At 40.3% G+C, this 24,207-nt stretch overlaps 1 protein-coding gene across 3 annotated transcripts in view; it reads left to right on the top strand.

Moving 5' to 3' along the window:
• The window catches only part of PDE7B (phosphodiesterase 7B), a 387,906-nt gene that overhangs the window by 333,059 nt on the left and 30,640 nt on the right, over positions 1 to 24,207 (top strand). For all 3 annotated transcript variants that reach the window (XM_040350483.1, XM_040350484.1, XM_040350482.1), the window contains 4 exons: positions 8,844 to 8,995; positions 11,674 to 11,737; positions 17,493 to 17,588; positions 22,175 to 22,275. In XM_040350483.1, coding sequence (XP_040206417.1) covers positions 8,844 to 8,995; positions 11,674 to 11,737; positions 17,493 to 17,588; positions 22,175 to 22,275 — 413 coding nt within the window. The remainder of the gene's footprint in view (positions 1 to 8,843; positions 8,996 to 11,673; positions 11,738 to 17,492; positions 17,589 to 22,174; positions 22,276 to 24,207) is intronic.

Raw genomic sequence — 24,207 nt, forward strand, 5'->3', positions numbered from 1 at the left:
TCTTTGGATATCGTGATTGGTAATGGATTTACATCAGGGGACATTGTTTAAATTCTTAACATTTTTATTAAGGGCTTACACTGCGTGTTTTTATTTGCACTTAGCGCTTTGGGGAATAGATAGGGGGTAATGTATACCTGTATTCACTACCCTGGGCTGGTGTCAGATGTCTGGGGAACCTTTTATTCAAAAGAATGTTTCCAGATGTCTATAGCCACCCCCTCAAACACCCACATCCTCTTCAGACTGGATGAGAGGTAGAGGCCCATTTCCCCTCAGCATGAGGGCAAGGTGCCATTCAGATAGGAGAGGTTTTACTGTTCCCCTTGCAAGGTAAACTTTAAATGTTGCATTTGGCCCACTGTGGTACACTTACTTGTATGCTGGCACACTCACTGCCCTCCCTCTCCTGGCCACCCAGGCTGCATGCTGGATTAGGGTCTAGTTTGTTTTCTAGGGTTCACCCCATGCTGGTTTTTTTTTAACGTGTACTGCCCCTTTAAATAAGAGGAGGCAAGAAGCTCATCCCCACTTTTGTATTACTGATAACTGGCCATTAGGAAAATCTTTTACCTTCATAGGGTCGCTTTAGGATGTATTATCAACACCATGGTATGATAGATGTTTGTCCAAAAAATCAAGAAAATTATAAAATAAAGTTTTTGTCCCTTCGAATGCTACAAATAGAAAAACGTGTATAAAACAAAAACATAACATAGAAAACACAGTACAATAAAAATTAAATAAAATAAAATTCCCAATTCCAATCTGTCCTCTTAAACTTCTCCAAAACCTAAAAAAAAAACATGTACTCCACTTCCTTATAGTTTACGCAAAATAATGTTTTTCAGTGACACTTGGTGGTACTCCAAATGGCAGTTCTCCAAATGGTAACAATTTAAACAAATCATGGCTTGGATGGGAACACATTTCAGAGTGTCAGGTCCTGGACGGCATATCATCTGCCCCTATTGTAGGCACGCGTGTGAATCACATATATTTTAGTTATTTTAACAATTCCTTTTTTATTATTGTACTACTTTTAAATTATTCTGGAGTTCTCTCTTTAAAATACAACTCTGGTCAAACCTGAAAATTAAGACTTGGATTGCATATAGACAATAAAGTCAAGTTACTCAGGCCCGCATATTGCTGTCCATCCTACTGCCTTTTGTTGGTAGTCTGTGATACAGGAACCTTCTTTGTGTCCTTGTTTGCACTACAAACAAGGCATTTCCAAACATTCGAGTCACCTATTTGATTTATGATATACCGTCTTATTACGTAGAAAAGTAAGTTACTCAACCTTGAGACTCCTGATTACGGAATGTCTCACTCACATTACATTTGGTGATCTGTAGTCTGACTGCAGTGGATTATGTAGAACTCAGATTAAGGCATATCTAAAGTAAAAACTGTTTGGTGTTGGAAAGAGTGGGAAAGGGGCACAACCTCTGTCAGGCTCTTATTGAATTGTCTGTAGACCTCCGAAACAGGATTGTATCGAGGCACAGATCTGGGGAAGGGTACAGAAACATTTCTGCAGCAAACTCCCAATGAGCACAGTGGCCTCCATCATCCGTAAATTGAAGAAGTTTGGAACCACCAGGACTCTTTCTAGAGTGGCCGTCTGGCCAAAATGAGCGATCGGCAAAGAAGTGTCTTAGTCAGGGAGGTGACCAAGAACCCAATGGCCATTCTGACAGAGCTCCATTTCTCTGTGGGGAGATGAGAACCTTCAGGAAGTACAACACCTCTGCAGCACTCCACCAATCAGGCCTGTTGTGTAGAGTGGCCAGACGAAAGCCACTCCACAGTAAAAGGCACATGACAGCCCACCTGGAGTTTGCCAAAAGGCACCTGAAGGACTCTCAGACCATGAGAAACAGAATTCTCTGGCCTGATGAAACAAAGATTGAACTCTTTGGCCTGAATGGCAAGCGTCATGTCTGGAAGAAACCAGGCACCAGTGATCAAATGGTCAATACCACCCCTACAGTGAAGTTTGGTGGTGGCAGCATCATGCTGTGGGGATGTTTTTCAGTGGCAGGAACTGGGAGACTAATAAGGATCGAGGGAAAGATTAATGCAGCTAAGTACAGTGACATTCTTGATGAAAACCTGTTCCAGAGCGCTCTGGACCTCAAACCGGGGCGAAGGTACATCTTCCAAAAGAACAAGGACCCTAAGCACACAGCCAAGATAACAAAGGAATGGCTACGGGACAACTCTGTAAATATCCCTTGAGTGGCCCAGCCAGAGCCCAGACTTGAACCTGATTGAACATCTCTGGAGAGATCTGAAAATGTCTGTGCACGACGCTCCCCATCCAGCCTGATGGAGCTTAAGAGGTCCTGCAAAGAAGAGTGTGAGAAACTGACCAAAAATAGGTGTGCAAAGTATTGAGCAAAGGCTGTATGTACATGAGATTTATTTCTTTTTTCTTTTTAATAAATTTGAAAAGATTTAAAACAAACTTCTTTCACATTGTCATCATGGGGTATTGTTTGTAGAATTTTGAGGAAAATAAAGAATTGAATCCATTTTGGAATAAGGCTGTAACATAAAATTTGGAAAAAGCGAAGCGCTGTTAACACTTTCCGGATGCACTGTAAGCGTAATCTTTCAATGTGGAAAACTGTTCCAAAGATTTTCCCTAACTTTGGAGAGATTGCCTCGCACTTCCTGTTGTATCTCTTGGACAGAACGTAAAGGGAAATCTCCCCAACAGAACACAGATAATCCCATGTTACTCAATTAAAAAAAAAAATGGCTTGATAACATTAGATGTTCACTATTTCAGTTCACTTGTTGAATGCAAATACTCTTTACGCTATTGAACATTTTTTAAATCATACACATGATAAAAAATGGGACAAAGCTTTTATCCAGATTCTGTTCTGTATTTATTTCACTGTAAATTTTCATAAATCAAAAAGCAATTGTCTTTTGTTTGACTTTAGTTAAGAATATTTTGTGCTTTGGCTGTGGCAGTGAACAGAGTGTGCTGCAATGTAAACAAAAGCGACCTAAGTCCTGCTCCAACATTTTAGTCTTTGAAGTCTTTGCCAGCTTTGGTACAATGATATTTTTATGGCTAGATATTTCTCACAAGAAGAAGTTTTTATTTAAGCAAGGCTCAACCTTGCAAGTTAAAAAGTGGACAACACTGCTGTTTCAGCCAGTAAACATCTAGCATAAGGAAGAGGCATAGGACAGCAGGAAAGGAGTAGACGTCAGGTAAAGCTAAACAATTCAATCCAGACAAAATAGTGGAAATGTTTATGCCACTGCAAAGCAGTAAATGTACTAATGTGCTAAAATGGGATGTTTCAAAACAGTTTAATACTGTCTCTGTGATTTTTTATTTTTTTTTGCACTGACAGATACATTTTCAGGAGAAGCTTTCAGGGCGTTCCCTTCTCGGTCTATTTAGTTTGAGAAGACAGAAACACCTCGAAAGCTGGTCCTGAAAATTTAACTGTTATGCCGCGTACACATGACGAGAAAAATGCAATTTTTTTAATTGGACGTTAAAAAAGATCGTGTGTAGGCTCCAGAGCATTTTTCTCGGCGAGAAAAATGGGTATTAAAAATTTAGTACCTGCTCTATTTTTTCTCCTCGTTTTTCACATCGGTGTTTTTCTCGTCGCGTGTAGGCTTTAACGACGGGGAAAAAACGTGCATGCTCAGAAGCAAGTTATGAGAAGGGAAATTTGCATAATCAGCCCAAAAGGTGGTGCCATTCGAATGGAACTTCCCCTTTATAGTGCCGTTGTACGTGTTGTATGTCACCGCACTTTGCTTGAGCATTTTTTAGCACAATCGTGTGTATGCAAGGCAGGCTTGAGAGGAATCACGTCGAGAAAAACATAGTTTTTTTCCATGACGTAAAAAACAGTCGTATGTACGCGGCATTTGTGTAAATATTCAAAAGTGTTAATACTCTTATTTTTGGGCAAGTGCGTGAATACTACCATCACTTATATAGTACACATACCAGTACTCTTCTCATAACCCATCAGGTCTCTTGCACATGGGCCAGCTAAGTGTAACTGCAGCCATATTTTCTCCACCCAGGAAGCCCAAGTACACCATACAGCCTGTCATTAACAGGAATGTCTGTGCACTGTTGTACTTGTGTATATGGTGGTACTATCGTAAAAATGACTACAGTCTACAGACGTATGCAAAAAACTAAATTTGGAAATAATTTGTGGACAATGTTATGTATGCGTTTCTGTCAGTAAGCTATAAAGCTTGAAGCCCCAAAGATTGTACCAATGCAGACAGTATAGAATGAGTAATTAAAGCAGTGCAGGCAATTACGCTCTACTTTATGTCAACAATTATTTATATTATTTAATTAAACGCTTTAGATTGGAAACTGATTAGAAGGGTTAAATACACAATTATAAGATATATATATATATATATATATATATATATATAGGGACTGTTTCATTTGGATTGTAAGCTCGCAGGAGCAGGGCTCCTCTAACCCTCTTGTTTTGAATTGTACTGTTGGTGTATTGTCTCCCTACATTGTAAAGCTCTGCGCAAACTGTTGGCGCTATATAAATCCTGTATAATAATAATTTGGCAAAAGATTATTGTAACAATACAAATACTATTTATTTCATCGAAGGACTTTTAAGCTGCAATTTAATGCATCTTTGTTTTTGGGTTTTAAAACCACCTACCAATCTTATTTAGTAGAATCACAACATTTAAGCCAGCCATACATGGATCAAAATTCGGCTGGGTCAGCAGGGACCAGCCAAATCCATATGTGACCACTGTGGTTGAACAGAAGACTCAACCCAACAACTTCTGCTCAACCTGGCTTTGGTTTGGCTTTTTTTGCTCGATTAGCACCACTGGCTATACAGTAGACTGCAGCACTGATCTGCGTATTCTGATGGTGGGGAAGTCTCGCCGCTGTCAGAATATGACTTAGCAGAGAGGATTCCCCCATCAACACATATTGGGGCAGTTTTTTCTTTTAATACACTGGTTGAATGAAAAAAACAATCCATGTATGGCCAGCTTTCGCAATTTGGTAAGCTGCAATATATTACATCTTTGCTTTTGGATTTAGATGCTACTTCAAACTCTCCTGAAATATAGCAATGGCTTGACCTTAGATACATCATTGTCAATGGAGGAAGATTAACACAGCTATAGTTTCCATTACACGTAAAGTTCCTCCAGAACAAGGAATACGTCATTGCTGGAAATCCTGGAATGGAGCTGCTTTTATGTTTTGCCAGACGCTGACGCTTTGTCTAAAAGCTTAATTAAATCTGAGCGTTATCTTCAAACTTACATTGGCACAATAATCTGCTTTTACGTAATTATATGTTCTAGCCCCTTAATAAATTAAAGTGGTGTTTTTGTAATCTACTTTGATGCTTAAATTACTACCCTAAATGAATAGTGATGCAAATCAAGAGTGTTGTGCTGCCATCGTACAAAGTATTAGTCAGACCTCACGAGTCCCATCAATTGCGTAAGAAAATTATGTGCAAATTTTACCCAATTATTGCACACAAATTATCTAAAAACAATAGAAAGTAATTATTGATTTTAAGTGCATCACAATAAACTACAATTTATAGTGAAGGGAACTCTCCAACCGCAACAGCGACAGAAATAAAATAGAAAAGAGTAAGGGAAAGCTAGAACCCCTGTTATATTTGTGTTTTGTCTGCGTCCCTGTTGCAATGTTTTCCCCTCTCAATATCTGGTAAAACCACTGTTATCTAGACAGGAAATAAGCGAAAATATTTCTAACAGAGCCATACATAGCAGGACAAATCCAACAGGGGTTCCTAGCATTCTCCACTTCTCATACACTTTTTTGTAAGTGGGCATTCATCTTAAAGTAACAGTGCTAGTGAGCCAGAGAACAAGGGTTGAGAATGGCCTAAGCACCTGTACCAATATGTAGCTGAGTACAACAGTACTTAGGGGCTTCCAGGTTCAATGTGTGAATAAATGCACCATGGAAAGAATTGTTCTCCACAATTAAAATGTATGTCAATACGCAGTTTAGTTTAGTAAACCTTGAACTCACTTAAAATTGTACAGAAAAATCAAGTTCATCTTGTACTTATTAGACGAGCATCAATGAGTGTGAATAGTTACAGTATCCCCAAAAAAGTGAGTACAACCCTCACATTTTTGTAAATATTTTATTATATCTTTGATTGTGACAACACTGAAGAAATGACACTTTGCTACAATGTAGCGAGTGTACAGCTTGTATAACAGTGTAAATTTGCTGTCCTCTCAAAATAAGTGTACACAATAAGTGAAAATGTCCAATTTGGACCCAAAGTGTCAATATTTTGTGTGGCCAATATTATTTTCCAGCACTGCCTTAAACCTCTTGGGCATGGAGTTCACCAGAGCTTCACAGGTTGCCACTTGAGTCCTCTTATACTCCCCCATGACAACATCACTGAGCTGGTGGATATAGAGACCTTGCACTCCTCCACCTTCCGTTTGAGGATGCCCCAATAGGGTTTAGGTCTGGAGACCATCACCTTTACCCTCAGCTTCTTTAGCAAGGAGTGGTTGTCTTGTAGGTGTGTTTATCATGTTGGAATACTGCCCTACGGCCCAGTCTCCGAAAGGGAGGGGATCATGCTCTGCTTCAGTATGTCACAATACATTTTGGCATTAATGTTTCCCACAATAAATTGTAGCTCCCCAGTCCCTGCAGCACTCATGCAGCCCTAGACCATGACATTCCCACCACTATGGTTGACTGTAGGCAAGACCCACTTGTCTTTGTACTTCTCACCTGGTTGCTGCCACACACGCTTGACACCAACTGAACCAAATAAGTTTATCTTGGTCTCATCAGACCACAGGACATGGTTCCAGTAATCCATGTCCTTAGTCTGCTTGTCTTCAGCAATCTGTTTGTTGTTTGTGGGCTTTCTTGTGCATCATCTTTAGAAGAGGCTTCTGTCTGGGACGACAGCCCTGCAGACCAATTTGATGCAGTGTGTGGCATATGGTCTGAGCACTGACATGCTGACCCCACACCCCTTCAACCTCTGCAGCAATGCTGGCAGCACTCATACGTCTATTTCCCAAAGACAACCTCTGGATATGACACTGAGTACATGCATTCAACTCCTTTGGTCGACCATGGCGAGGCCTGTTCTGAGTGGAACCTGTCCTGTTAAACCGCTGTATGGTCTTGGCCACTGTGCTGCAGGTCAGTTCCCGGGTCTTGACAATCTTCTTATAGCCTATGTCATCTTTATGTAGAGCAACAATTATTTTTTTTCAGATCCTCAGAGAGTTCTTTGCCATGAGGTGCCATGACATGTTAAACTTCCAGTGACCAGTATGAGAGAGTGAGGGCGATAATACCAAATTTAACACTCCTCCCCATTCACACCTGATACCTTGTAACACTAATGAGTAACATGACATCGGGGAGGGAAATGGCTAATTGTCCCAATTTGGACATTTTCATTTAGAGGTGTACTCACTTTTTGTAGCCAGCGGTTTAGGTATTATTAGCTGTGTGCTGAGTTATTTTGAGGGGACAGCAAATTTAAACTGTTATACAAGCTGTACACTCACTACTTTACATTGTAGTAAAGTGAAATTTCTTCAGTATTGTCACATGAAAAGATATAATAAAAATATTTACAAAAGTGTGAGGGGTGTACTCACTTTTGTGAGATACTGTATGTACAGTATACCCAAAAAACAGTTTTCTCTGCGGTGAACATTAGTGTACATTGCTGCCATGAACATTTGAGTCAAGGAATGTACAGAGAAAGAAGGGTTGGATAGGAATGTTTGAATGAACTTTAATCTATTATATTTTACTTCAAAGCACTACGCACAACTCTACATCAAAAACATAATGCAAATTGTGTCTGATGCATTCCTTGTATACGTTTAGTCCTCAAATTTTCATCACTAAGTACAGGTTCTCAATAGGACTCAAAGTCTTTTGTAAAGGAAATATACATTTTTCTTTGCATGTTTTGATATTTATTATAAATTTAGCACAGTGATTTTTTTTTTTTTTAAATCAGGTAGACACTATAAAAGTGAGTATAGTGCAAGACTCAATTGGCTGGTCAAGCATGCTTCGCAAACAGAATGCTATGGTGTACACTATGAGAAATGATTATTTGTAAATCATATAAACAAATGTAAAAAATAATCTGTTTAAAAACTCAAATAAATTTAACTTAAACTGATCAAACCCATCATAGTTTTTCCTTAAATTGGTGCCAGAGAGGTTTTACGTAAAGTACAACAATTTCCTTTCATTAAAAAACAAATTGCTCCAGCACATTATTATAACGCTGCAGGTGGCGGTCACCACAGTAGCCCAGGATCATCCTTCATGCCCCACCAGTGGGTCTAGGCAATAGACACCTTTGCAGCGTATCCTGCCATAGCCGAGGACCCATCTTTCACATCTCCATATGTGGGAAAATAGGCTGGAACAGCCACTGGATTCTCCATATTTGTCTGGCTGTTGGCAGAATGGGAACCATCCAGTTATTAGCCAATTATTCCTATTGTTCTCATATTTTTAATGTGTGACCTTCAAAGGTCCTACATATTTTTATTCCTTGTGTGATCTGGTGATTCAAGACATTGCCTGATCTGAGGTATAACAAACCCTTGACACATACAGCCTTGTTCTAAGCACTTGATAGAGAAATATGGATAATTTTAGGCTATATCAATTTAAGTTTAACAGTGATATTTTAATGTATCAGATTATCTCAAAATTTAAAATATAGTGATTCCTATTCCATCAGATTTATTTTTCCTGTGTGACAAATTTGCAGATACAGCACACTCAGGGGAAATTGGCACTAAGAAAAAAGTAAAGCGACTTTTGAGCTTTCAGAGATATTTTCATGCATCAAGGCTTCTACGTGGAATTGTGCCTCAAGCCTCCCTGCACTTATTGGATGAAGACTATCTTGGTCAAGCACGGGTACGTTTAAACAAACTTCCTTTATACACATAGTACCAATAATAAAGCCTTGTTAAAAACATATTAGTACACTACATTTTTACACTCACAACACTTTTTGATCAGTACTGTCTAGCATTTATAATCTTCATAGTATGGTTAATAGGCTTCACACCTTTATAAGTGCGTTTTTATGCATTTTTTGTTTGCATTTTTAATGTGCATTTTCACGCTTTCTGCACATGGATTATGTCAGTCATATAAATGATGCAAAAAATGTAGGTTGCATTGGAAGGGGCTGATTATCATGTGCTGGAAACATAAAAGTTTGTTACATGCATTTTCATGCTCTCCCATTGCCATCAATAGAGCCAGTGTGTCAGTGCACTAAAAAATGGCCCACACAGATGTGAACGATCACCTTTAAAAACAAGTTGTGCTCATGCACCGATATTCATTATAATGCAAACGTATGAACAGGGAATAAAGTCAGACTAAGGGCTTATTAGACTTTTCGCAGCCCTTCCCACCCTACAGAAGAACTATCTGCAGTGGACCACTTTTCAGAGGGTTGGAGGAGACAGGGAGGGGGTGGGACGAGCACCGACAGACATACAGGAGAATTTTCTGTTTTATCTGCGGCCTCTTTAATAGAAAGTCCCGCCTCCTGTGATGGACAGAACAGTTGTCCAATGGCAGCGCAGGAGACGGGACTTCCTTTTACACAGGTCACGGTGTAAACAGGAATTACTCCTGTATGCACGTCGCTTGTCCCGCCTCCTCCAAGGCAGCCAGCATGTATTTCTTTTGTGGCCCCCAGCGCTCGGGGATTTGTTGGGGGCCACAAAAGACATACATGTCAAAATGACCAGGCGGACCGTCCAAAACCAGAACGCGAGCTGCGATTGGCCCACGGGGCGGACTTTGGACATGCCTGGGTTAAGGGGTCATTCAGGGGTGCTAAAACTGCATCAAGTCATTTCTGATCTTTGATAAATGAGAACTATAAGAAAGTATTATGGATCATATAAACTAAAATGTGTTTTTACCATAAAGGAACATTATGTAAAACATTACCCTTGAACCTTGCCTATTGTCATCATCAATAATAAGAAGACCTAAAACAACACAGGCATGTATCAGATTTGTAATTACTAGTCCTTCCCTCAGTACATCAAATAAGTCACATGTTAATATATTAGTGCAACAATGTCTTTGGATGCTGCTAGGCTTTGTGTTGCATGCACACTACATATCTCTTTGGTTAAAGTGGTAGTAAAGTCAGGAAAAAAAACAGCCAGGCCCCTGCAGGTTAATTACATAATGTGCTAGTATGCACCACATACTAGAACATTATGGCAGATTTACCTATGAAATTAAGCCCTCCTGCAAGGCACTGTCATTGCTGTCAGGGCATCCATCTTCTCCTAGCTTTCCCTCTGGGTTTGTGCGCTCTGACCATTTGAATGGCCAGGCCGCAATGACGTCACCCCGCCCGCATGTGTGTGAGAGTCATGATCACTGCAAACCTGTCTAAATTAATGGCACATTCAGTATGCCCTCAATGCAAAGTGTGCATACACTGTTGCTGAAATTGTAAACATCTCCTCATAAACGGCGCAGGTTTAAGAAACATTCATTGTACCTACAGGTAAGCCTTATTGTAAGCTTAAAGTGATTGTAAAGTCTTGTTTAAAAAAAAGAAAAACATGTTATACTTACCCACCCTGTGCAGTGGTAAGGTAAGCCTGGATCCTCCTCTTCTCGGGTCTTATCCTCCTGGCGCCTCCCTCCTGTCGAGTGCCCCCACAGCAAGCGGCTTGCTATGGGGCACCTGAGCTGCAGCTTCGTGTGTCCATTCAGACATGGATCTGCGGTTCGGCCCCTCCCCATTCTCTCTCCTGATTGGCTGACTGATCTTTATTGACAGCAGTAGGAGATAATGGCGCCACTGCTCGCCAATCAGGAGGGACTCGTGGACATCGCTGGATAGAGATGGGGCTCAGGTAAGTATTAGGGGGGCTGCTGCACACAGAAGGTTTTTTATCTTAATGCATAGAATGCATTAAGATAAAAAAAAATTGGCCTTTACAACCCCTTTAACTGTAGGTACAAATTCATATAGAGAGTTTACTACCACTTAATAGGCTCATTTATAAATCTTTAGGTTCTTCATATAAGCTGAAAGGCATTCTTAGAAAGGAGTGTTCAAAGCCTTGTAAAAAAAATGAAAATTAAGGAAAAATGAAACACTTAACTTAAAGATAAAACATGAATTTGGGTGCAAATTTGGGAAAAGCAAAGATAGCATCTACCACTAGCCTCAGTTTTCACACATCATTTATGTCAAATGAGGTCTGTGAAGTCTTGTCAGGATTTGAGAGGAGTTTGTGAGATTCACATTCAACCACAGGAGGTTAAGCAAAACCAATTGCCTGTGTAGCATATATATGCCAGTGACCCTTCCAACAGATGGAATTAATCTAAACATACATGAATGTTTTATTACTATTACAGCAGGCATGGCTTTCTAAGTGAACAGCTCATACATCAAAATAAGTTATATGGCCTATGTAATTCCAGTTCCCTAAAATATAGTGCAGCCTACTAACTAACAATATATACAGCATGTATGCAATTTTATATTAGAGACTTACTTGCACAATAGCTGTACATTCATATTTCGTCTTGTTTCATAGCATATGCTATCTAAAGTGGGAATGTGGAATTTCGACATCTTCCTGTTTGACCGCCTGACAAATGGTAAGTTACACTGCACTCACAGAAGTGCTGATTATTTTTTTTAGCCTCAACATCTGTGTAATGATTTGTTTAGGTACAAGGAATGTGTGCTTTTGGCACCAATCCCTAATTATAAATACTGCATACATTTGTCAAAGAAAAGATAGGTCTGAATTAGAATGGGCTAACATTGAGTTAGGAGTTAAAATATAACTAAAGGCAAAACTTTTTTCTTTTGCATTTTGAAAAGAGTATCAAGGTTATAACAATTTTCCAATTTCCCTTTGGGATAAATAACGTATTCTGCATTCTGTAACCCCTGTCAGTTTTTATTTTCCATCTGTCTCCCATTGAGATTTCCCATCACTTCCTGTCCCATAACCAAATGGGAAGTGAGGGAATCTAGGTGTGTCACCAGGGTCACGAGAACTAGTATCCCCTTTGAACGATTTCCCCTCTATTAATGTTCTGATGTCAACCCACAATTTGGGGTATACTTTTAGTTTCACTCAGATCAGAAACAGCCAGGTTACTATAATTTTCAGTATCTAATCTAAATATTTCTCCTAGTACAACTTTCCTTTAAAAGAAGTATGACCAAAGCTTTTTTTGGCCATACTTTTCTTCTGAGTCACAGGAGTACCCTTATTTCTCCACTCCTGTGACCCAGACATCACAGAGCCAGTCCAGGCTCTAGAAGGATCCCGACTTTAATGTCGGGATTGATCCAGATGCCTGACTAGCCGCTGGCTCAGCCCCTCAGCGTGCCACTGAAAGCCTGAGCCAGCCTCTCCAGCCCCCTCCACGCTCCAGTGAGTGCTGGAGGGGCAGAGCACGGTCGCAGCGATCAGCAATCATGTGATTGCTCAGTTCTCAGTCTAAGAGCCAATGGGGGACAGCTGCAGCATCGTACCAATGCTGCAGCAATATACAGTAGGTGAGTATGTATAAAAAATGGGTGTATGCAGCGCTAGTAACATAAAATTAAAGGCAAGAATCCATAGTGTTTAAGATAAAGTCCTTGTTTAGGAAAAGAAACTGGAACCACCCACGGTGTAAACAGAGACACAATCAGGTGAGCAAGAAATAATCCCCCCATGAACATCAACACACCGGGCCTCTTACCAAAGAAAATGGACCACTGAATTACAGATGGTCAAACAAGCATGATATGACCACAGTGCCACAAAACCATTACAATTGGATCATAGATGGCTGGGTCTTGGAAGATCATAGGTGCATGCATAGAATACAAGAAAGGCAACTCCTCATGGTGTAGTATTTAAAACCAGGGTAAATTTATTTAAAAAAAACAGCCAGGGTACTCACATTTTGTCAGATAAAAACAGGCATGTCAAAGGTTGCAGTCTGTCATGAATAGCACTTGTTTCCAACCACAAAGATGGCCGCTGTCGAAACATTACAGCGTTGTGACGTCAGTTTCTTTCACTTCCTGTCTGGTGAAAAGGCCATCCCTGGGACAGGAAGCAAGTCCTGGACACCAGTTGAATTCTAAGTAATTTGGCTATGAATACATTTTATTGGGAATGTTTTTTGTGATCTAAGTCAGTTCTGGGGATTTGTTTATTACTACAAGATGATTTGATCTGGGTCTAGCTGCGTCTGAAATGTCTGGATTCCTTTAGACCTGAGCCTACAACCTAGATCAGGGGTAGGAAACCTTAAAGATGTGGAGATCTACCTGAACAACATAGGAGAAGTTAAAGATCACTGGGCCCAGTGTTGCCTTCTCACACCTGATTTAAACTTTTAATTGCCCTACTACCGTGTCACAATCATGTGCATTGCACGGCAATCATGGATTTGAATAAGATGGTGAGGAGGCAACATATTGCCTCCTTACCACCTGTCAACACACATCCTGCTGCACTTGTGAATGAGCCCTTATTCAGCAGTAGCCACCTTAGGGCTTGTTCACATGTGAAGTTGGGAGGTGGTTAAACCCTATGCTTCTGCAAAGTCTAAAGGGTTAAAGCAGGTGGTGAAAAAGCAACACAACGCTTCTATTATGCCCAGTGTATTGCTTCACACTGACCTGAAGATCTCTTCTTTCCTGCTGCTGGCACCACTCTGGAGACTGCTAGCTGGGATAAGACCCCATTCATACCTGAGCGTTTTGTAGCTTGAAGCCTGAAGCTACAAAACGCTGGAGGGGAAAAAATCTATTATTCTCTATGGAGATGGTTCACATCTCTACTCCAAAACGCCTGAAGCTCAAACAAGTTCTGGGACTTTTTTTTTAGGCAGATTCGGAAGTTTTTCTGTTTTTTACATTGGTGACCTTTTGACATATACAAAATCATGTCAAAATGTGGTAAAAATCACAGCAAAAATTGCGGTAAAATTGTGTGACTTTCTGCCTGAAAACACTATGCTCAGGTGTGAATGGGGCCTTAGAGATGGAGTACAGTTGGTATCACTCTGCATGGGACAGGAGCCAGCACTACAGAGGTGGAATCGGCTTTTGAGGCTCTTGCTCCCTACTACAACTCCAACTTTACAAGAAGTCCCTCTGCATTGCACTCTGATACTCTGGGATGGCGGATCATCAAGCTCAGACCGCGATCTACTGGTTGCTGACCCCGACCTAGACTAATGGCTACTGGGAGGGGGGCAACTCTGTCTTTTTATTTTAGCAAATAATCAATTCCTACCCAGTATTACATTGGCTCCAGTGTGTCACTGTGATATGGATATAGACATGCTTCCTTATGCAATACAAGCACATATGACTACATGACAGATTAGAAGAAAAACAATCTATTGTGATCTTACACAATACTGTAAACTAACACACCGGAGGAAATTGGAATTAGAATTTAATATATAATCTTTGGAAATATACTTATACAGTTTGTACTAGTAAATGTATTAACTAGAAGAATTTAGTACACGCATAGCTGCGTTTACAAGGGTTATACACAAAAGAGTGTTTGAGAAGAATTGATTTTTGCTGATCCCGGCTCTAAAAGGAACATAGAGTACTATTGGTAACATTATTACCTTTCAGTCAACTGAAGAGAATGGAAAAAGTTTTTGTGATTCACAACATTCCCCTTATTCACTGGCTTACAGTCAGCTCGAGAGAGAAAAAAAGCATTACAATGAAAATGTCAAATATACGTTAAACAATTCCACAAGTCAGAGAACTAGAGAGAAAGAATTATTCTAGCTTATCAACACAATTTTTGCCATCCTATATCTATACCTTTATACAAGTGAATTTCATATTTTATGGAGAATAAAATTGGAGGCCAAGTTAAATGGGAAACTCTAAGGCCCCATACACACAATAGAATCCATCCGCTGAAAAATCCCAGCGAATGGGTTTCAGCGGATAGATCCTATGGTGTGTACACTCCAGCGGATCTGTTTCCGCGGATATTTATCCCCTGGGATGGATTTTCAGCGGATAAATATTTGATGACATGCTATCAAATCTATCCGCTGGAATCCATCCCAACGGATGGATCCGCTGGTCTGTACAGACTCACCGGATCCATCCGTCCGAAGGGATCCCCCGCATGCGTCGTAATGATTCGACGCATGCGTGGAATTCCTTATATGACAGCGTCGCGCACGTCGCCGCGTCATAATCGCGGCGACGGCGCGACACGTCATCGCCAGAGGATTTCGGCACGGATTTCGATTCGATGGTGAGTACACTCCATCGGATGGAAATCCGCGCAAATCCTCGAGAGGATTTATCCGCGGATACGGTCCGCTGGACCGTATCCGCGGATAAATCCTCTCGTGTGTATGGGGCCTTAAGCAAGAAGTGGCAGAGGCATGGGTGGGAGATCTCACTGCTAGAATTCACATGATGTTAGATGGCAGGGTAACCGTATTACACTAGACTGAGTTTATAAATGAACTGTCCCATTTGGGTGAATCTACAAAAGAGGCTGCAGGTGGTTGCAGGTATGCGAATAGGTGAGATTTACATGCTGTCCCACAACCGCAACCACCCACAACCTAGCCTTACACAAAAAGATGTGTAAATGGAGCAATTGCCAATAGAGCTTTGATAACTTGATACAACAGACGGATAAAACAAATTCATATATAATTATATATATATATATATATATATATATATATATATATCAGCCACAACTTTATGACCACTGACAGGTTAAGTCAAGAACATTGACTATCTGGTTTAAATGGCATCAGAAAGTTGGTGGGATTTAATGTCTTAAAAGCAGATCATAGTTTGTTGTGTAAAAAAGACCCTAAATAAGGGACAAGTACCCTCCGGTACAAACGGGACTTTATGGGCGAACAAGTAGAAAATCATATATCATAAAAAATATTGTTTATTTAGAAAAATAAATAAATAAATAAATAAAACATATTAACCGCTAAACAGAATAGTGCTCAAATGAGCCTTTACAAATTCCAATGAGAATGTTTTTTTTCCTCCTTTAGCCTGACATGTTTCAGGAAATGTATCCTTTCTTCAGAGGCATTGTAGGAGAACGTATAGTTATATTCTGAAAAAAAGAGAGCTAAGAAATGGTAGTCTCAAAAAATGCTCTGAGACAGCATCTTGGAGCATTTTTTGAGACTACCATTTCTTTGCTCTCTTTTTTTCAGAATATAACTATAATGATCTATAACTCTAAAAAATGATCGTGTGTGGGCTTTAACGACGTGAAAAATCTGCGCATGTTCAGAAGCAAGTTATGAGACGGGAGCGCTCATTCTGGTAAAACTACCGTTCGTAATGGAGTAAGCACATTCATCGTGCTGTAACAGACAGAAAAGCGTGAATCGTCTTTTACTAACACAAAATCAGCTAAAGCAGCCCAAAGGGTGGCGTCATCCGAATGGAACTTCCCCTTTATAGTGTCGTCGTACGTGTTGTACGTCACCACGCTTTGCTAGAGCATTTTTTTTTTCACGATCGTGTGTAGGCAAGACCGTTTTAATGATCAAGTTGAAAAAAACTTTGTTTTTTCTAGAGCCTGAAAAACGACGTTTTTTACAACCCGAAAAATGATCATGTGTATGCGGCATTACAGTTTGTTGTGTATGAGACACGTGAGCATCAGAACTGGACCATGGAGCAATAGAATAGATTCTGCTGAATCACATTTTCTTGCGCATCACTTACCTGGGGAAGAGATGGCACCAGGATGCAGTATGGAAAGAAGATCAGCCAGCAGAGGCAGTGTGATACTTTGGGCAATGCTCTGCTTGGAAACCTTAAGTCCTGACATTCATGTGGATGTTACTTGACATGTTCCCCTCATACCACCTACCTAAACATTGTTGCTGACCAAGTTTACCCCTCATGAAAACAGTATTCCTTGGTCTCTTTCAGCAGTGTATGTCATGCCACACTGTGGAGGAACATGTTGAGGAACACAGTGAGTTTGAGGTGTTGACTTGGATTCCACATTCTCCAGATCTCAATCCATCAAACATTTGTGGGATGTGCTGGAAAAACAATTCCGATCCATGGGGGCCCCACCTCTCAATTTACAGAAACTCAAATATCTGCTGCTGATGGCTTGGCTCCAGATACCACTGCATACCTTCAGAGGTTTAGTAGTGTCCATACCTTGAGGGGTCAGGGCTGCTTTGGTGTTAAAAAGGAGGTCTACTCAATATTTGTTGGGTGGTCATAAAGTTATTTCTAATCAGTATAAATATTTATCATATCTGTATAATTCAAAACTGAAATTGTTTGTATTGAATTACATTGCTTCCCTTGAGTTACAACATTTGGATGTTTTTTGTTCTTCAGGTAACAGCTTAGTCACATTGCTGTGTCATTTATTTAACGTTCACGGGCTTATCCATCATTTCCAGCTTGACATGGTGAAGTTGCACAGATTTCTTGGTAAGCCTACGTCTAATTATTTAAATGCTGTTTACTAGGTACCTGTATAAAACAAAGTATGCCCTTCTTATTAGTTCAGCTGGGTTTTGAAGGTGATGTTATAGAAGAACGCTTCCTGAACGTAGACATTGGAAGCTAGAAAGAAATACCAGTCCCTTTTTATGTTCCATGCACTTTTTTAAGGTCTTCTGAAAATACAGCCACATGTTGCTCTCTGCTACTGTGTAGCTACTCTTGCTATGTCTGTTGAATTTAATCCCACTAATATAAAGAAATTAACAATATTAAGTCTGATAACTGAGCTGCTGAGCAGGAGATGTATTAAGCTGTAAAGAATATATTCAAATTAGCTGAATGACACCCCCGCCATCATGATGGACACATATCCTAATTTACATTATGTTGGAAAAGTGGTCACCCATCACTTAGTGTAGAAAGTTGGGCCGGATGAGCATAGGGCGAGGGCTGCTAGTGCCGTCTCACCCATAAATGGTCACCAAGCATAGGGATGTTGATTTGGACTTTTCTAGGTACTGATAACACAACGAGTAAATAATATTAAAAATATTTATTACACATAAATGTGTAATAAATATTTTTTATATTATCAGTACCTAGAAAAGTTCAAATCAACATCCCTATGCTTGGTGACCATTTATGTGTGAGACGACACTAGCAGCCCTCACCCTATGCTCATCCGGCCCATCTTTCTATCACTTATCATGGATGATGGTACTTGTTTACTTTAAGATTGACAAGTTTTAACTGAGGCTATACTCAAAATGTTGCCATCACTTAGTGTAAATATATTCAGCAACATAATTATTAATGACCACTTTGTTTTGCATACGATAAAGTGATGTCTGTTATGGCCAAAAGACCAGATATGGAAATGCCAGAAGGGAGTGTTTAAACAGCAACATCTAGCACAAATAGAGACTAACCAATGGTCTGACAGTGATATCTAGCAAACACTGCAACTGTGCTAAAGTCAGAATTCTTATTCAGTTTATCTATATATGAGTTCTCTAAAATCCATAACAGCCAAGCATAGCCCTATTTTATCAAATTTGGTCTGCTTCTAAAATCCTGTGTTATCCTTTCTCTCTGCTTGCCACATCATTAGTCATATGCAAGCATCCAAAGAAGGCTATAATCTAATTGGTGACAGTCAGAAACATACTGACATTTTGATAAATTAGACTTTTTATATGTGATAGAAGGGGGTCTGCAGTACTTTCTGCCTTGGTGAATCTTAGCAGTTCAGGGTAGCACAGAATCAAAGTTTCTCTCTCATATATTTGAGGAATTTTTAAAATGATTAGGAGAAATGGACACTGGCAACAGAAAAAAAATCCTGCTCACAACCATAATGCCCCAGTTTTTGCTGGTGTTAGGAGAGTGGACTTGTATTTTCAGCACTGCTGCTCTGTGTCCATATGGATTGTGTTCTACTATTAACAGCTGCTGATAGATTTATGCTGGATACGTTCCAGCGTTTGTAAAGGAAAACAATAATAAAAAATAAAATAAACTTCTTGTACTTACAGTGCCTTGAAAAAGTATTCATAACCCTTGACATTTTCCACATTTGTCATGTTACAACCAAAAACATAAATGTATTTTATGTGATAGACCAACACAAAGTGGCACATAATTGTGAAGTGGAAGGAAAATGATGAATGATTTTCAAAATGTTTTACAAATACATATCTGAAAAGTGTGGCGTGCATTTGTATTCAGCCTCCCTGATTCAATGCTTTGGCTGCAACTACAGATGCAAGTCTTTTTGGTTATGTCTCTACCAGCTTTGCACATCTAGAGAGTGAAATTGTTGCCCATTCAGCTTTGCAAAAAAGCTCAAACTCTGTCAGATTGGATGAAGAGCGTCTGTGAACAGCAATTTTCAGGTCTTGCCACAGATTCTCAATTAGATTTAGGTCTGGACTTTGACTGGGCCATTCTAACACATGAATATGCTTTGATCTAAACCATTCCATTGTATCTCTGACTGTATGTTTAGGGTTGTTGTGAACCTCCATACCAGTCTCAAGTCTTTTGCAGACTCTAACATGTTTTCTTCTAAGATTGCCCTGTATTTGGCTCCATCCAGCTTCCCCGTATCTGCTGAAGAAAAGAATCCCCTCAACATGATGCTGCCACCACCATGTTTCACGGTGGGGATGTTGTGTTCGGGGTGATGTGCAGTGTTAGTTTTCCACCACATACAGCGTTTTGCTTTTGGGCCAAATGTTCAATTTTAGTCTCATCTGACCAGAGCACCTTCTTCCACATGTTTGCTGTGTCCCCCACATGGCTGCTCGCAAACTGCAAACAGGACTGACTTCTTATGGCTTTCTTTCAACAATGGCTTTCTTCTTGCCACTCTTCCATAAAGGCCAGATTTGTGGAGTGCACAACTAATAGATGTCCTGCGGATAGATTCTCCCACCAGAGCTGTGGATCTTTGCAGCTCCTCCAGAGTTACCATGGGCCTCTTGGCTGCTTCTCTGATTAATGCTCTCCTTGCCCGGCCTGTGAGTTTAGGTGGACAGTCATGTCTTGGTAGGCTTGCAGTTGTGCTATACTCTTTCCATTTTCGGATGATGAATTGAACAGTGCTCCGTGAGATGTTCAAAGCTTGGGTTATTTTTTTATAACCTAACTCTGCTTTAAACTTCTCCACAACTTTTTCCTTGACCTGTCTGGTGTGTTCCTTGGCCTTCATAATGCTGTGTGTTCACTAACAATCCTATAAGGGTTTCACAGAACAGCTGAATTTATACTGAGATTAAATTACTGTACACACAGATGGACTCTATTTACTAATTAGGTGACTTTTGAAGGCAATCAGTTCCACTAGATTTTAGGTAGGGGTATCAGTGTAAAGGGGGCTGAACACAAATGCACGCCACACTTTTCACATATTTATTTGTACAAAATTCTGAAAACCATTTATCATTTTCCTTCCACGTCACAATTATATGCTACTTTGTGTTGGTCTATGACATAAAATCCCAATAAAATACATTTACGTTTTTGGTTGTAATGACAAAATGTGGAAAATTGAATACTTTTTCAAGGCACTGTACCTGAACCTCATCTTCACTCTGGGCCCCTCCCCCTTGCCAAAAGCCCTATAGCAAGCTGCTTTCAGTGGTAAAATCCATGTCTATAGTGCATGTTCAAACCTTAAAGCGGACCTTCAACTTCCCGAGGACAATCCTGCCTCTCCACCCCTCCTCCTTTCCTCTGCAGTAATAGGACATTGCTTATTTTTTATTTATTTTTGTTTACTTATTTTTTTTTAATTAAAAGTTCGCTCCGCCTCACTGTGCAATAAGCGTTTATTGATTGGTTTGCACAAAAATTATAGCGTTTACAAAATAGGGGATAGTTTTATAGCATTTTTATTAATATTTTTTTTTTTACTAGTAATGGCGGCGATCAGCGATTTTTATTGGTACTGCGACCTTATGGCGGACACTTCGGACACTTTTGACACATTTTTGGGACTATTGGCATTTTTATAGCGATCAGTGCTATAAAAATGCATTGATTACTGTAAAAATGCCACTGGCAGGGACGCGGTTAACACTAGGGTGCGAGGAAGGGGTTAATTATGTTCCCTAGGTGTGTTCTAACTGAAGGGGGGTGGGACTGACTAGGGGAAATGACAGATCGCTGTTCATACATTGTATGAACATGCGATCAGTCATTTCTCCCCCTGACAGGACCGGAAGCTGTGTGTTTACACACACAGCTCCCGGTTCTCGCTCTGTAACGAGCCATCGCGGGTGCCTGGCGGTGATCGCGCCCGCCGGGCACGCGCGTCGGCACCAGGGCTGGAATGCGAAATGACGTATAGCTACGTGATTTCACGCAGCCGAGCCGACCTGCCGCCGTATAACTGCGGCGGTTGGTCGGCTAGTGGTTAATACCATAAATAATAACATGTTATTGGATTTTTACTCCAGGAGTATATAATGAGTTTGGAAATTCTAGAAAAATAATTAGATAATGAATTATAGTTGAACTAAACCTGTTAGATTTTAGGCGACTGAAATGTACTGGAGATTTTAGTCAAGTAAAATACGACTAAAGCTAAAACAATTCAGATGACCTTTTAGTCAAAAGACTATGACTAAAACTAAATCAAAGTTTGATGTCCAAATTATGTGGAGATTGAGAGACACATGTGCTTCCAGATATGTTTACAGTATGTTCAATTTTTCTCTACTACTTTGCAACAAAGCTTAGGAATTATGGTTGCAAGCTGTGTTTTCCTGTGCTGGCCAACTGTGTTTTTGTTTCCAGTGTACGTTTCTCCTGTGGGTGGCTGTATAACCAAAAAGATTTCTAAGAATTACTGTGTTCCTCAATAGACCCCAAGAAAAGCTATTCATTGTGAATACAAAAACCCTATGTTTCCAATTAAACATGGTTGTTAGAATTGAAGCCCAGCACTTTTACTAAGAACCACAGCATTTCTTGTTTAAAATGTTTCCATTTCTTGAGATTATTGTAATTCAATACTTTGCATGCTTATAAATAGTTCACCAAGTTGTGACTGTTATCATTTATAGTCATGGTTCAAGAAGACTACCACAACCAAAACCCATATCACAATGCTGTCCATGCTGCAGATGTCACACAAGCTATGCACTGCTATTTGAAAGAGCCAAAGGTATGGTCAACTTTTGTTCCTAGGCGATATCAATTTTCATTACATAACAGCTTATTTGCAACCTACTATAAGTATTTAATTTGATATTTTTTTTACCTAATTACCAGGACATTTCTCTTGTTTTGCCTTTGTGATGTTTTCTTTAGCCCATTAGTGTGGTTTCCACCTTTTGAATGCATGTAAACCATTTTTCGATAAAGAATATATTGCTAGAAATCCAGCTTGCTCACAATGAAACAGCACTGTGTTGAAGGAAAAAAAAATCATTGTGTTAAAGTTTGCATGCAGTTTCTATTCAGTACAGTGAAACATGTCCTCTGAATTGTGCCTTTCACCATGCTGGGAACTGCTTCAAAACCATTTGTTGGATTTACCTGCAGTTTTAAAGCACCATACTGTGAATAGGTCATTGTGAATAGGACATTTTTTCCCAGGAAGAGTACAAAAAAGGAAACATTTGCACTAGGAGATCTCATGGTATCCAGCGAGCTATGCTTATGAGTGGGCTGTTCCTTCTAAAACTCCTGCAAAAGCAAATAAATTACTGTATTTATTGGTGTAAAACACTCACTTTTTAACCCTGAAAATAGAAGGTTTAGGGTTCTTTCACACGAGCGGCCTGTTCAGGTCCGCCTGCCAGTTTTTTAGGCGGACCTGAACGGGTGCTCCGTGCTCCCTTATGGAGCCGCGGATGTCAGCGGTGACATGCCCGCTGACATCCGACCCGCTCCGAACCGCCAAAGTGTGACGGAGGAAAAACCGACTTTTCCATTCGTCTGGCGGATCGGGTGAACACGGACAGACGGTCCGTGTTCATCCGATCCCCCCCATAGGGGAGAGCGGAGAAAAGACATGGCGGTCCCCTGATCCTCGCCGGCTCAGCGAGGATCAACAGAGCGATCCCCGCTGAGCAAGCGGAGGTTCACCGGGGCGGATCATTACTGATCCGCCTCATGTGAAAGGGGCCAGACTGTGTCTGCGTGTTATATGTAGAGGGCTGTGGAAAGTTTTCTTTCCTTAAACTTCCCTCTTAAAGTTAGGGTGCGTGTTATACGACTGTGCGTGTTTTACACCGATAAATACGGTAGTAACTTTAATATGTTAAACATAATTTTTATTTTTACAAAAGAGATTAAAGGGGTTGTAAAGGTAAACGTTTTTTCACCTTAATGCATTCTATGCATTAAGGTGAAAAAACATCTGCCGATTAGCGGCCCCCCAGCCCCCCCCCCCCCCCGTTTACTTACCTGACCCCCTCGAAAGTCCCGCGCCATGAACGCACTTGCTTCTCGGCCAGGCTTCTCAGCTCATTCATTGGTTGATTATAAGCAACGCAGCCATTGGCTGGTGCTGCTGTCAATCACATCCAATGATGCTGTGCCACGGAGGGACCCCAGAAGACCAGGTTCGGGGCCACTCTGTGCAAAACGAGCTGCACAGTGGAGGTAAGTATAACATGTTTGTTATTTAAAAAAAAAAAAAATTCCTTTACATACCCTTTAAATAAATTGTCCCTGGCAAAATCTTCCAGTCTATGTCATATAATGACAATGTTAGTAGGGATGTGCATCTAGGAATCTAACTGTTAAGTGCATTAGGAGGCTTCCAGTGACCCTTGCTTATTTTAGGGGGTGCTAACCTACAATGAAGTAAACCATGTCTCTTTTAAAGTATGTCAAACTTTTGGGTAGAACCAGGGGTTTTACTTGGATTGTAAAAGACCTTGGGCATCTTCGCCCACCTTATGTAAAGTATTGATGTAGCGCTGCTGTGAACAGTGAGTGTGGCCAAACGGCACTAACAGTGGGAGGAGTTTAAAGGGGCATGAATAAATAAAACTGCCTGTATGCACGACACACATATGCCACGTGCTTTTACCTTTCGGTTAAAAAAAAAAAAACTCAGCACAATCATTTAAAAAAAAAAAACTCT

This window comes from Rana temporaria, chromosome 4, assembly GCF_905171775.1.
Source record: "Rana temporaria chromosome 4, aRanTem1.1, whole genome shotgun sequence".
Lineage (NCBI taxonomy): Eukaryota > Metazoa > Chordata > Amphibia > Anura > Ranidae > Rana > Rana temporaria.